Below are 14,847 nucleotides of genomic sequence, written 5' to 3' on the forward strand. Positions count from 1 at the left end.
AAAAACATGAATGTTTCCTAATTATTACAAATTACATTATGGTTTCAAGAAAATAATAGTTGGAAGCATTTCAGATCTTGCAAACCAGCCTATGTTGCCAGTTTGGCTCAAATATCCGCATAAAAATTCCCTACAGGTTTGGGGAGAAATAGTCAGTTTTTTAAAATCACCTTTTTCGATTACCACATTCTCTTAAAGTGTTAAAGTGTTATTTGAAATTAATTTATGAGTTTATGATGATATAAGGTTCACAGCCATTATACATAATATGAAGAGTTGAGTTCTCTTCTTTACAATGAGATAATTAGTACTAAACAAGACTCTAGTTAACACAGGTTTGAACTGCACAGGTCCATTTTCACACGGGTTTTTTAAATCCACATTGTCCATGGGTCAACAGCTGAGAATCTGCATATGCAGAGGATCCACTTAAGTTATATGCAGATTTTATACTGTGCCATAGGTTCAAGGGTCAACTGTATTTTGTTCTCTCCCAAACCATTACTAACATGACAAGAGACATGGAGAAAGGCAAACAAAGTCAAACTCACAAACTTCTTTCCTTTATTGAATATACACACCAAGAGAATGTTACTTGCATTGGGACATTTTAAATAACCTACTACTGTAGTAGCTTATTTCTAAACTATTAATATACTGAAGGTTTGAGACAATTCAGATTTGAGAATGCTTAGAGATATTTCTGTAACTATAATTTACGGAACAGAACCAGCAAAAATGTTGACAGACAATATGCAAATCTAAAATTAGAAACTACAAGGTCAGAATTTTGGTACAAAGATTCAAGAATACTATAGCAAATGGTCAGACTGTATTTTTTCTTTATTTCCCAAGAATCTGGAATCAGGCCCGGCAGGCGTGGCTCAGTGGTTGAGGGTCGACCTATGAACCAGGAGGTCATGGTTCGATTCCAGGGCACATACCCAGGTTTTTAGTCTAAAATATAATTTTGCTAGATCAGAAATCTATAGTTACAACTGTAATCACCATTCTCATATATTAGATTATCCTAGTAAATCCTATCCACTGCTCCCAAATCTGAAATTCCTCTGGTCATTTTCATGTCTAGTCTATATAATAAAAGCCTAAGCGACCTTTACGGCGGAACAACCAAAACAACCGGGCACTATGATACCCACTGACCACCAGGGGGCAGACACTCAATGCAGGAGCTGCCCCATGGAGGTCAGTGCACTCCCACAGGGGGAGTACTGCTTAACCAGATGCCGGACTCACGGCTGGCAAGCACAGTGATGGTGGCAGGAGCCTCTCCACCTCCGCGGCAGCGCTAAGGAGCAGCGAGTGGAGTGGTAAGGAGTGAGGCAGGTGGGTGGTAAGGAGTGAGGGCTCCCAGACTGCGAGAGGGATGTCCACCTGCCAGGAGTGAGCCTAAGCCGGCAGGCGGACATCCCCCAAGGGGTTCCGGACTGCAAGAGGACACAGGCCAGGCTGAGAGACACCCTGCCCGCCCCCCCTCCACCCCCCGCTGCCCAGTGCATGAATTTCGTGCACCGGGCCTCTAGTTTGCTATAATCCTTCATACTCTATCCCCCTAAGTAGTCTGGAATCTATTCCCCCACTCTTATGTTTGACATAACTATCTGTGAAGGTAAACTGACTTACTCATCTGTGTATCCAAAAGCTAGCACTATGTCTTTTACTAAGCATATGCTAAGAGATCAGAGGACATCCTAATTTTGCATTTTAATCAGCCTTTTTCATTGTGAGATACAAATAACTATATATGGCCATCTCTGATTAACATTTGGGGCAAAATACTAGAGGGAAAAAAATGGATGGGAACATGGCATGTTAAAAGAATGGAGCCAACCTGAAATTTCTCTCAATGGCCAAAGCAAAACAATATGAGCCACAAAGTAAACAACCACATGCTATAATCCAAGCAATACAATAGATATTCATGAGTCTATATGGGTATAAATAAATAAATGAGAGAGAAGACACAAATCTTCTTTATAGGAGGATTCCAAATAATACATGTAGAAGAAATGAGAGAAATAGAAAATCACCAGATCATCACAATAATAACTACGACACGCAAGATCCACAAATGAAAGCTAAAATTAATGGATGCAACTTTTTTTAAAATATATATGTGTGTGTATACATATATATTTTTTATTATTGATTTCAGAGAAGAAGGAAGAGAGAAACAGAAACATCAATGATGGGGCACGCTAAAAGAGGTCAATGGTGGGGAGGAAGAAGACATATGTAATACATTCAACAATAAAGATTAAAAAAACAAACATCAATGATGAGAGAGAATCATTGATAGGCTGTCTCCTGCACATCCCCCACTGGGGATTGAGCCCACAACCCGGGCATGTGCCCAGACCGGGATCAAAACGTGACCTCCTGGTTCACAGGTTGACAACCAATGAGCCACATCGGCTGAGCAATGGATGAAACTTTTAAAGAAGAAACAAGTTATTTGCATGGCCTCACATATGTCCCCCAAAATATTTATTGCTGTGGTAATTTTAACACATGCTCTCAAATTCTTTAAACCAGGCGTCCTCAAACTACGGCCCGCGGGCCACATGCGGGTGTTTTTGCTGTTTTGTTTTTTTACTTCAAAATAAGATATGTGCAGTGTGCAAGGAATTTGTTCATAGTTTTTTTTTAAACTATAGTCCGGCCCTCCACCGGTCTGAGGGACAGTGAACTGGCCCCCCGTTTAAAAAGTTTGAGGACCCCTGCTTTAAACACTCCTCCCTCTAGGAGATGGAGCTTATTAATTCTCTTCCCTTGAGTGTGGGCTCCTAATGACTGCTCTCTAACAGAGTATGGAAAGAAAAAAATAGTTAACTTCATAATGGGAGAAACCTGACAGATACAACCTTAACTAGGTGATCAAAGGGAACATCACCAGCTCCGTTTGTTGGAGCATCATCTTATGCACCAAAGCAAAGGGTGGTGGGTTGGATCCCTGGTCAGGGCACGTATAGGAGGCAACCAATCAACGTTCTCCCTCCCTCTCTCTCTCTAAAATCAAAAAATGTATCCTCAGCCCAGCTGGCATGGCTCAGTGATTGAGTGTCGACCTATGTAACAGGAGTTCACAGTTCGATTCCGTCAGGGCACATGCCTGGCTCGATCCTCAGTAGGGAGTGTGCAGGAGGCAGCCAATTAATGATTCTCTCTCATCAATATTTCTCTCTCTCTCCCTCTCCCCTCTGTCCTCCTTCCTTCCTCTCTGAAATCAATAAAAATTTATTTTAAAAACAAACAAAAAAAACATATCGAGTGTTTACTGATTTAAAAAATTTACTAAAACAGATTTTGGTTCAAAATTTTTTAGGTAAAATGCTTTCCTTTTCTTTAAGTTACCATACTGCATAATATATGAAGCAGGGGATAAATCTGCTTTCTGAATCTAAAATGCTACTGGGAATTCTAAAATCTCAAAAGAGAAAGTTATGTGAAGCACTGTTATGTGAAAAGATTATAGAACACTTTATTTAGTATAACCATTTTTGTTTTTAAAAAATTGTGTACACACATAAAACATTTGGAAAAAATTGACACTTCTAAATTATAGTATTACAATTGATTGATATTTTTCTTTACATATTTTTTTAACAGTCTGCAGTAAGCCTGTGTTACTTTTATAACCAGAAAAGACGTTGAGGGGAGAAAACATTTTTTTAATGAGAGTGTTTGTTCAATGACTTAACACCCTTACAAGTTCATTCAGCTCACCTGCCACAACACAAGTGATTTCTAGGTAGGTCAAGGTTGTAAGCAGATAGCACTGGCACATTTCCAATACAGCCACAACTATAACTTTTTGGATTAAATGAGAATTATTTTTCTTATTTTATGCAATAAAATTTGATTAGACATAATTCACAGGTCAGTGAATATTTTACAAGAGAAAGTTGACGGGCATTAACACAGCTTTCAACATTCCACCCTTTGAAAAGATATACCAAGTAAGAAAAGATAGTCCAGCCGGTGTGGTTCAGTGGTTGAGCATCACCTCATGAACCAGTTCAATTCAATTCTCAGTCAGGGTACATACCCGGGGTGCGGCTCAATCCCCTGTGTGTGTGTGTGTGTGCGTCGGGGTGTGTGTGTGTACAAGGCAGCCGAACAATGATTCTCATCATTGATGTTTCTATCTCTCTTTCCCTCTCCCTTACAATAAATCCTATATAATAATCCTATATAATAACGAGCTAATATGCTAATTAGACCGAACAACAGAACGACTGTCCGGACAAAGCCATGGCTGTTAGGCAGCCGGGACTGTGAGGACCAAGCCCCTTGCACAAATTTTGTGCATTAGGCCTTTAGTTTATTATAATGAAACAAAGCAAAAAAGACAAAAGTAAAACAGAAGATGACTATAAATAATGTCTAGTCATCTAATCAAACACTAGCCCCAAAATACAAATTTTCTAATATCAGTTATAAGTATACCTTTAAGGCCCTAGCCAGTTTGGCTCAGTGGATAGAGCATCAGCCTGTGGACTGAAGGGTCCCGTGTTCGATTCCAGTCAAGGGTTGCAGGCTCAATCCCCAGTGTGGGATGTACAGGAGGCAGCCAATTAATGATTCTCTCTTATCATTGATATTTCTCTCTCTCCCTCTTCCTCTCTGAAATCAATAAAAAAATATATATTTTTTTAAAGTATACCTTTAAAAGGGCCTGCTATTTTTAAAAGTTCAATGGAAACTAAAATTTGTTCTCTTTCATCTAGAACCAATTTACCTGCATAATAGGAACCATGTTATTTTACCTTTTATTAATGTCATACTTGGAAACAGCCTAAAACTAGATTCACATCAAATTTAAAACAAAATCATGTTTATGAGCCGAAACCGGTTTGGCTCAGTGGATAGAGCATCGGTCTGTGGACTGAAAGGTCCCAGGTTCGATTCCGGTCAAGGGCATGTACATTGGTTGCGGGCCCATCCCCAGTGGGGGATGTGCAGGAGGCGGCTGGTCTATGTTTCTCGCTCATCGATGTTTCTAGCTTTCTATCCCTCTCCCTTCCTCTCTGTAAAAAATCAATAAAATATATTTTTAAAAAATCATGTTTATGATATTAATGTATAGTGGCCAAATAAACTTTAATTCACTATTAAACTACACATTATTTTATTAGCCTTTGGGATATGGAATAACTAATAAAAATTGCAATAATTGTGTCTAACATCAACTTTTCTTTTTCACTCACTTTATCCTCTACAGAACACAATTCAAAATTGACCATCAGGATAGAGGAGAGGCAAGAACTTTTAGTTACTTCATATGTTTCTATATTGTCTGAATTTTATAGAGCACATATTAGTTTTATGGTTAAATAAAAGTAAATAAACCTTCAGCTATGGACAAAAGCAGCCTGTTAATCAAAATAAATAGTCAGAATAATCGATTGCCAAATTTAAGGAAAGAGCCAAACAATTTTTTAAAAACTATTCCCATAATCAACCCCTACAACTACATGTTTTTCTTTGATATTTGGAGACAATAGATTAATTCTCCAGGTTCCATTTTATCTGTTTAGAACAGTGTTCCAAAAATTCAAAATGGGACTCTGAAAATGAGGGTAATTTTGATAGTATTGAAAGAAGTGGCAAGTCATGCAAAAAGACAATGACTAGATGGTCTTACAAGCTATATACCAAATATTTGCTGAGAAACATACCAAGGAAGAGGTGTAAATGTCCTCTACCTCTTTACCATTCAAATCCTGCATGGTTTTAAAGCTGAAAAGACCTGCATTTGAATTCAAGTACCATTGCATACTAGCCATGATTGAGGTAAGGCACTCACCAATTTCCTCATCTGTGAAAAGATTCTATTAGAACCCTCTACCACCCAATTGGGCTTCTTGTCGGGATTAGAAATAATGCCTCGAAAACCTCTAGCACAGTGCGTGGCACATTATAGAAGCATAATAAGCGGTAATTACTATTCACTTTCCTTCATCCATCCAAACCACAAGGAAACTTAATGAAAGCTTTAAGAGCTATGGAAAAAACTTTGAAGCTATTCATCTTCTGTTCAGAAGATGGATGACAAAGTATCACAACTTACCAACTAATAGTTATAGGTACTATGATCATACTGGTCACGACTCCCAAAATCTAGAAACACTATAGTAGCATGGTCTGCAGCAAATGTGCCCTCTTCAGCAAAAGAAAGGCAGTTCTCTGCTTTACTTGCTTTACTCACAGAAAGACAACCATGACTTCTAAGGCCCCAAGTAAACATATTTAAGGATAGTCATGAGGACAGAAAAACTGAGGATAAAATAATTAACTTCAAGCCTAAACAAGTTTTAAATATCAACCCAAAACAAGATATGAAGGACAAAATCAAAGGTCCATTTATAATACGTAACTCACAAACCCTTTTTAACATTTTAAAAAGACCTCTCTGATCATGAATTTTAAAAGTAATTGACCACAAAAATGTTAAGTTTCCTAATTAACTGGCTTAAGTTTTAAATTCTCAGAAGTTAAGCACACATTGTAAAACTGGAAACAGCATATCTGGACTGTGAATTCACAGGTCTTTGAGTTAAAATTTCAATTCTGTTTACTCAGAATGCCCTTTGGGCAAGCCATTTAATTCTTCCTCTTTTTCCTCATCCGTAAAACTAGGGCACTATTTCTTCATGGAATTAAGGGAAATAATGTACATACATAATTTTCTGGCTGCTGGTAGGAACTCAAATTGTTAGTTGTTGACCTCATGCCAGAACTAGTTAGCATCAAGGGTCTGGACAGTCCTCCTCAGTGCTCTATTCCTTTCCAACTAAATCAAACATAACTAAAACTTTGTTTAAAAAAAAAAAAATCATAAGCCCCTCCAAATCTTTTGCACTGTCTATCCTGCCATCCTAATTCTTTAAAAGTACCACAAGATTTCATTTGTGTTAATACTGTTACATTGATTATGCCTGTTTGAACACGAGTCATCTTCTTAACTAATTGGCAAACACCTAGGAGCAGAGTTCATATTTCATAATTAAAAAACAAAAACAGAAAAACTCCTCAACTCCTAGCATACTCTAACTGATGACAGAGAAAGAAAGGGCTGGCTGTTTTCTTTATCACGCCTTTTTTCAAGGTGAAATTAGCTGTGTGTGTGTACACATATGTATGTATACATATACTTTCACTGGAAGATTTTACAAGTCTGTACTGAAAAAACTGTTAAAGCAGACAAGATCATGGAACTACCTGCTTTTACACATATTCTAACATCCATCCCTTAATAGAATGAACATGTCAAATAATGTCTGGATAGTACTGTACAGTTTACTCTTGAGAATCAGAACTGAGGTAGAACTAATCACATTTTATAGATAAAGGAACAGGCTCAAAGGCATAAATGACTTGTATGAGGTAAGTGGCAGTCTGAACTTAATCCCAGGGTTTACAACTCCAAATGGTATATTCTTTTATCATACGGCATTCCATCAACAACTTATTTTATATAGAGATTATAAAAATGTAATATATTAAGTCCTATATGTAAAACCTATCAGAATGATCAAAGCATCTATGAACTAGCACGCTGGACTTGACCAAATATAAAGAAAAGTATGGCCCAGTCAGCATGGCTCAGTGGTTTAACTTCGACCTATGAACCAAGAGGTCATGGTTCGATTCCTGGCCAGAGCACATCCCTGGGTTGTGGGTTTAATCCCCAGTCGGAGACATGCTAATAGATGTTTCTCTCTCACAGTGACGTTTCTCTCTCTCTTCCTTCCTTTCCCTATAAAATCAATAAAAGCATACTTTTTAAAAAGTTAACTTAGAACATCTGTGTTAGTAAATAATTTAGCTCAACTCAAAAGATCATGGTAAATTTTGGAGTTCAGACTTCATTAGCTTTAGTACGCAATGAACACAAATGTTATTCATGAGAACAGGTGCTAGCCACCAATCTACATGATGTATTATTTCACAAAGTTGCTTCAAATGTCCTTTTATAAACCTAGCTATTTAAATATTTTTATAAGTTCCACCTAATCCACATAAGACTATATTACACATGGCTAGGCATTTATCTTAACTACAACCATATGAACTTTAAAGTAGTAAAGACACTAGAGATGACCTATTGTTCTTAATGTGAAAGCTAATGTTCTGTGAACTCAAGTGTGCCTTTGTTTCAAGACTCTTAGAACACTTCATTTATTAGTAACTTAATGAGGAGCATAAAGGTAAGCATTAAAAAAAAGGGAAAAGAATCGAGGTCAAGGTTCAATTCCCAGTCATGGCACATGCCCAGGTTGCGGCTGGATCCCCAGTGGGGGGCATACAGGAGGCAGCCGATCAGTGATTCTCTCTTCATTGATGTTTCTCTCTCTCTCTCCTCCTTTCCTATCTGAAATGAATAAAAGTTTTTTTAAAATAAAATTTAAAAATTTTTTTAAAGGAAAGGAAGAGAAGCATAGACTAGGTCATCAAAATAAAGTCATGCCCAAACAAGTCTCACATTTTAAAACTAGTACTTCAGAATACCAGATTTAAAGTTAAACTTTTGTCACTCAGGTCTCCACATTTTAAAAGAATGGTAGTAAACATTCTCTTTTCTGTTTCCAATCTCCTAAATCAGGCATTCGTAACTTGAGGTTCATGAATAGGCTCAGTCAGTGTGAACAGGTTGCAACTTTATGCAAAATATAATGAGTATGTATGCATATAGGCAGCAGGCCCACAGGGTACATCAAATACTCTTAAGAGTACATGACCAGCCCTAACTGGTTTGGCTCAGTGGATAGAGCATCGGCCTGCAGAATGAAGGGTCCCAGGTTCGATTCCGGTCAAGGGCATGTACTTTGGTTGCAGGCACATCCCCAGTAGGGGGTGTGCAGGAGGCAGCTGATCGATGTTTCTCTCTCATCCGATGTTTCCAACTCTATTTCTAACTCTATCCCTCTCCCTCCCTCCCTGTAAAAAATCAATAAAATAATTTTTTTTAAAAAGAGTACATGACCATAAATTGGTTAAGAATAACTACTGTACTGAATCAAGTTACTAGAAAACACCTAGGCAGAATGAAAAGGACAAAGGATAATTCCACTTAAGTTATATTGTTATTCAAAAGAAATACATTCAGACAAGTTAAACCCATCACTAAATTTATTTGTAAAGCTCACAACCTGAGGTACAGACCCTAGCCAAGCGACTAGCACAAAAAGTAAGCACTGATTAAACAGTAGCTATTATTATTTAAAAATATCTCCAAAAACTGGTTCCTCTTCTGAGCAAAGGCACTCACACTTTACCTGTCACAATTAGGAATCTACAAACATAGAATATAGTAAACTTAATTGGAACCTATCACAACCTTGAATTTAATAAAGCAGGGTGTTCTGACCAACTGAGCCAACCTGTACCAAGAAAAACATCCATTTCCTACTACTTTGTATGTTACTTCTTCACATGTTTAATTAAGTCAGTCAACAAACCAACCAACACTTGTTCTCCGGCTTCTTAAGGCCTTAGGACTACGCCCCCCCCCCCACCGCAGCCCCCCGTCCCCAAATATTCCACCATTACCCTTTTATAACCTGAGACACTCACAGGGTTCCACAGAAAAGCCAAGCCCTAGACTTTCTTCCCTAAATTCTATTTCAGACACACACACACACACACACACACACACACACACACACACACACAAACAAAAAAAAAAGCAATCTGGGCCCCACCCTCTACAGGAAAACAGTGGAACAATCTTGACCTCTCCCTCTCCCTGTAAGACTTTTTTTTTTAAGTGTAGGCATTTTGCCTAAATCTCAAAACTCCAAAATGTAGTCCAGAGAGTAGTAAAACTGATAAGCTACACATCTAAACTATTTCATGCACTGTCATCCTACACCCATTTTTTTTATTTCTCTTCACCTTAAAGTATTTTTTAACAAATCTTTAAAAATCTCAAAACCTTAAAAAGCATCTTATTTAACCCATTTTCACATTAGGAAAAAGGATAACATTAGCAAAAGGAAGCTATTCTTAACAGTCAAAAACAAAACTTAACAACTGCAATTAGTAAAATCATCATCTAAGTACAGTCAAAAGTTGCCAAGGAGAGAAAACACACATAACACAGCCAAAGGACTGCTAGTAGGACGTGAATATAACAAGATTTTAGCTCATAGGTAAATTACTAAGATTGCTTTCAGAATAAAAAACAATTTAAGCCCTAGCCAGTTTGGTTAAGTGGAAAGAGCGTCAGCCTGCGGACTGAAAGGTCCCAGGTTCGATTCCAGTCAAGGTCACATGCCAGGGTTGCAGGCTTGATCCCCATTCGGGGGTGTGCAGAAAGCAGCAGATCAATGTTTCTCTCTCAGCATTGATGTTTCTCTCGAGAGCCCTCTCCCTTCTTCTCTGAAATCAATAAAGATATATTAAAATAAATAAATAAATGATCCTACAAGATCATCCACTGACACAAAACTCTTAAGATGTATTTTGTGAAGATTCTATATAGCTACTGGAAACTTACATTACCCAAAGAATTACACATGTTGATTCTCTACAGACATTAAGAAATCATATTGATAGTGAAAATACTGGTTATTTTTCTTCTCTAAACTTTTCTGAATTTTTCAAACTTCTACCAACACTACCAAAAGTCAAGGCAACCAACAAAATAACCACTTACTTTTAGATTTTCAGCTTTTCTAATAAAAAAATTCTAACTAAAAATTATATGAAAGCCAGTAATGATATATACTCATTAGTGAAAAATACTGTTAGATAGATGAAACCTAATTAACCTGCTTTTACTTTCAAATCCTTAACTTAAAAGATAGATTTATTCAGCCCAGCTGGTGTGGCTCAATGGTTGAGCTTTGACCCATGAACCAAGAGGTTGAAGATCAGGCCATATACCAGGGGTTGCAGCTCATTCCTCAGTAGGGGGCCTATAGGAGGCAGCCAATTGATGTTTCTCTCTCATCAATGTTTCTCTCTCTCTCCCCTCTTCTCTATAAAATCAATAAAAATATGTATTTAAAAAAAGATTTATTCAAAGCATAGTGCTGACAAAAAAAAAAAGTCATATGTTTCTTGAGTCTTCCATGACAGATGAGCAACGTTTGAAAGAATGATTAAATCTTGAGTCATGATCTCACTATCATCTGGAGTCATGATTTTAAAAAGCAAATAAAAACTAAAAACAAGGTAACTACTATAAACATTTTTCTGCAATTAACTGGTATATTCATGATAGGTACTTTATTCTTAACACATTCCTTATAGATGAAGCAGCCAAAATGATTTTCTTGACACTAAAAAGCCCACTAGAAGCTAATGGATTAGGAAAAATATTTCTGGCATGAGAATAATGTTAAATATTTCTTAACCAGTGTGCTGAAATAATCACTGCCTGCTTCACTACCTAGCGCAGGAAATCAAAATCTTTCTTCAGATCTCCAAAAAAAAAAAAGAAAGCTCTGACACTTTCCATCTACTTTTCCACTGTTCAGATTCCACTTCCAGTTGCTTTTTGTTTTTGTTTGTACTTGAAATTCAAGTGAGTCAGTTATTACCCTTAATTTCTACCACAAAGATAACTCAGGGTTGTCAATTCTCCCAAACCAGACAAATAACATGGAAAGGAGTCAAAGGCACAGTTTAAAATTTAATCAGTGATTGATACAGTTAGTTCTTATTCTTACTCTAAAACCAAAAGCTTACAACTTGAAAATTATAAAATAAAAGAACTCAGTAATAAAACTTTATCAACAAGTAATCTTATGTCAACCAATACAAATCTTAATTTAAGAAAAAAACATAAGACTTTAAAAATTTAGAACAAAGTGTTTAAGTAAATGGACCTGGGTGGAGGTGATAAAAGGATTGTTTCCTTTTTTTCTCTATTTGCCATTTTTTTCTAATTACTTTTATAACAAATTTCATTAAAGACAAAGGAAACTGCTCAAGTCAGATTGCTAAAAATCTGCCTGCTAGTTGCCTTTGTGAGCCTCCATAATAAAATATCCATCACTTCCTCTGAACTCAAGTAATTTTTACGGATGCTTTTCCAAAGGTTTTCCAAAAACTCCTAGATTATTTTACTAGACACAATATAGAATATAAATACAGTAGGCCAGGTAATAGCATACTTGATGCCAGAAAAATATAAACATGGTTTCTGGGTTTGGTTCTGTTGAGGGTCATTAATCCAGAGAATGAAAAGGAAGGATAATTTGGCACCATATTTAAGAATTACTATCCTTGCTGTTTATTCTCCTTCCTTCTTACCCCTTGAAAAATCCAAAACAATTGCTAATAATTCCTGAACAGGTCTCTTTCCTACAAAGCCTTCCTGAACCCAACTAGCCTACTACAACCCTCTAACCTCCTCTGAAATTTTGTTGTTCCAATCCAACCTGCTATGTCTATGGGTATTTGACATACATACAACCTATTCTCTATATTCCATTATTAGCTCCTTGGAAGTAAGGATTACATCCCTAAATCCTAGAACTACTAGAATGTCTTACATGATAGTGATGTACTCCACTTAGGGTGCTCTTAGTTTTCCAAATTGTTTTATATACACTTGAACCTCACAACTACTCCTATTACCCTATTTTTAAGGAGAAACAAATTCAGAGGCTAAATAATTTGTCATGGTTCTATTAAATTAATCTCCAAAATCTATTTACAGCAGTAAATATATGTAGCAAATATAAGAAACCACCTGAACACAAGAGGTTTACAAACCTCCAGAAAGTGGCAAATCCATGTACTTTACTGTTGCCAGGAAAACTACTAACTAACCTCAAGTTCAACTCTGCCCAACTATGCAAAACAAACTTTGTCCTTGGAGCCCTTTATGAAGATATTTAAAAACTGCCAACATAGCAAATATGGCACTATGAGAACACTATCCTCAACTTCTTAAAAGTTTATAGTATTTTAATAAAATACTATGGCTTCTGTTCAGTACAAAAAGGGGACATTTCAGCATCAAACCACAATATTACAAAACTTGAAGTCAGAATGCATTTTGCAAGAACCATGTGACACACATATGACAGTCAGCTAAACTGATGGGTGGACCTTGAAGGGAAAATGTCTAATCGACCAAAGCAGCAAATAAACTCAACTTCTAGAACAAATACTAACTTTTGCTGTAAAGACAAAAACAAAAAAAAGTTCTCCCTGTCCCCCCAAAGCCTTCTGACACCGAAGAGGAATACCAATTAAATCTCCTCCAATTATTCATTAATTTATAGATACAAACTGGAGGAGGGTTTTGTTAAGGGCCATGAAGAGAGCCCAAACAAAGTCTTCCCAAGGAAAAGTGAACGGCAGTTCCTAGGAAAAGTGCCAGGTGTGTCACATCTGCTGGGGTGACTTCTTGAGTAAGCAAGAAAAAAGAAATGCATTAACTTTTCATGACACGTCATGGAACCTCATTCCCTATCTGCAAACATTCAAGTAGGTAATCCAAAACCTACAGATCTAGCATAGGGACCCATTCAGTTTCTCTTTCAACTTCACAGCAAAGTCTTCCTTTAATTTGGTAATAATCAGATACATGTTCCTAAGATTAGTCTTTCTCTTTCTTGACCTACACAATACAAAATGACTTTAAGTGTCCTCTAAAAGACAAGAAGAAAAAAAAAAAAAGATCCCTAGGCTTTTTAGGAAGGCAGTGGCGAATTCTTAAAGAACTCCAGGAAATAACTAAAAAAAAGACAACTAAACATTTTAAAACGCTTCTCACCATCAATCCCACTCAGCCCTGAAAAACATCCACGTTACCGGCAACCTGGCTGAGAAGGTGGAAAGGAGAGCCAACAAACTCAAGATTTACAAGTAAACGGGTCTCCACCCAGGCGATGCTGACAGCTCCGCAGAGTGCGGGCGCAGGGTCTGACAGTGCCCCCCGCGAGCGCTCTCCCACCTGCCCTCTCCCCGGAAAAACAGACCTTCCAAAGTCACAGCCTCCCGGAGAAGTTACCCCTTCCCTCCGCCCCAACACCGACTCCCGAACGCCCCACCCCTCTCAGCCGACAGTTCCTCCGCACCAGTCCGACCCCCGGGCCTCCACCCGGACCGGGTCCAGGCCCCGGCGGGCTCGCCCCTCCAGCCCGACCCCTCCCCGAGGCCGCCCCTCCTCCGTCAGACAATGGGGCCCGACTCCCAGCCGCCGGCCTCTCCTCCCACCCCATCACCCTCATCTCACCCCGGCCGAGGCCCCCAACCCCCTCCCCTGCCCTCCTCGCCCCCTTCAAGCCTTCCAGAGCTAGCCCACCGACCCAGCCGACCGGTGCTCTCCTGCACTCACTATTCGGGATTCATGCTGGACATGTCACTGCAGCTGCCGCCGCCGCCACCGCCGCCCTTGCTGCTGCAGCCGCCGACCTGACTCTCCGCGCCGCCCCGGGTAGTCGGAGAGGAATGAGATAGGCTGTTCCGGGAGATCAAACGTCTTCCCCCACTCCGTCCCCTTAGAACACAATCAGCAGCCGCCGCCACTCAGCTATCGCTTCCACCCAAAATGGCCGCCGGCGAACCAGGAAATAGGGAAGCCTGAGACGGAGGGGCCTTTACATAGCCCAGAGGCGGCCGCACCGCGTGGCATGCCGGGAGAGAGTGTTGCTAGCACTTCTGTGGGCGCTGGAGACTGACGGTGCGGCTGGGAGGCCGGGACTCACCTTCCCGCCAAGCCCCGCGCCCCTGGCGCATGCGTACTTGCGGGGCTGTCTCCCGCCCCATTCCCCACTCCCTCACCGCCGCCCTCCGCTCCTCCCGGCGCCCCTCCCCGCTGACTCGCTGGCTAGGACTTTGCTCGGACTCCCCCTAGCG

At 39.1% G+C, this 14,847-nt stretch overlaps 1 protein-coding gene across 1 annotated transcript in view; it reads right to left on the reverse strand.

Moving 5' to 3' along the window:
• RAB1A (RAB1A, member RAS oncogene family) overlaps window positions 1-14,573 on the reverse strand; it is a 37,153-nt gene extending 22,580 nt beyond the window's left edge. The window contains exon 1 of the mRNA XM_079792415.1: window positions 14,327-14,573. Within this exon, the coding sequence (XP_079648541.1) occupies window positions 14,327-14,349 (23 nt within the window). The 5' untranslated portion in view covers window positions 14,350-14,573. The remainder of the gene's footprint in view (window positions 1-14,326) is intronic.
• Between the last annotated feature and the right edge of the window lie 274 nt (window positions 14,574-14,847).

This window comes from Cnephaeus nilssonii (genome assembly GCF_951640355.1).
Source record: "Cnephaeus nilssonii genome assembly, chromosome: 15".
NCBI classification, from domain to species: domain Eukaryota; kingdom Metazoa; phylum Chordata; class Mammalia; order Chiroptera; family Vespertilionidae; genus Cnephaeus; species Cnephaeus nilssonii.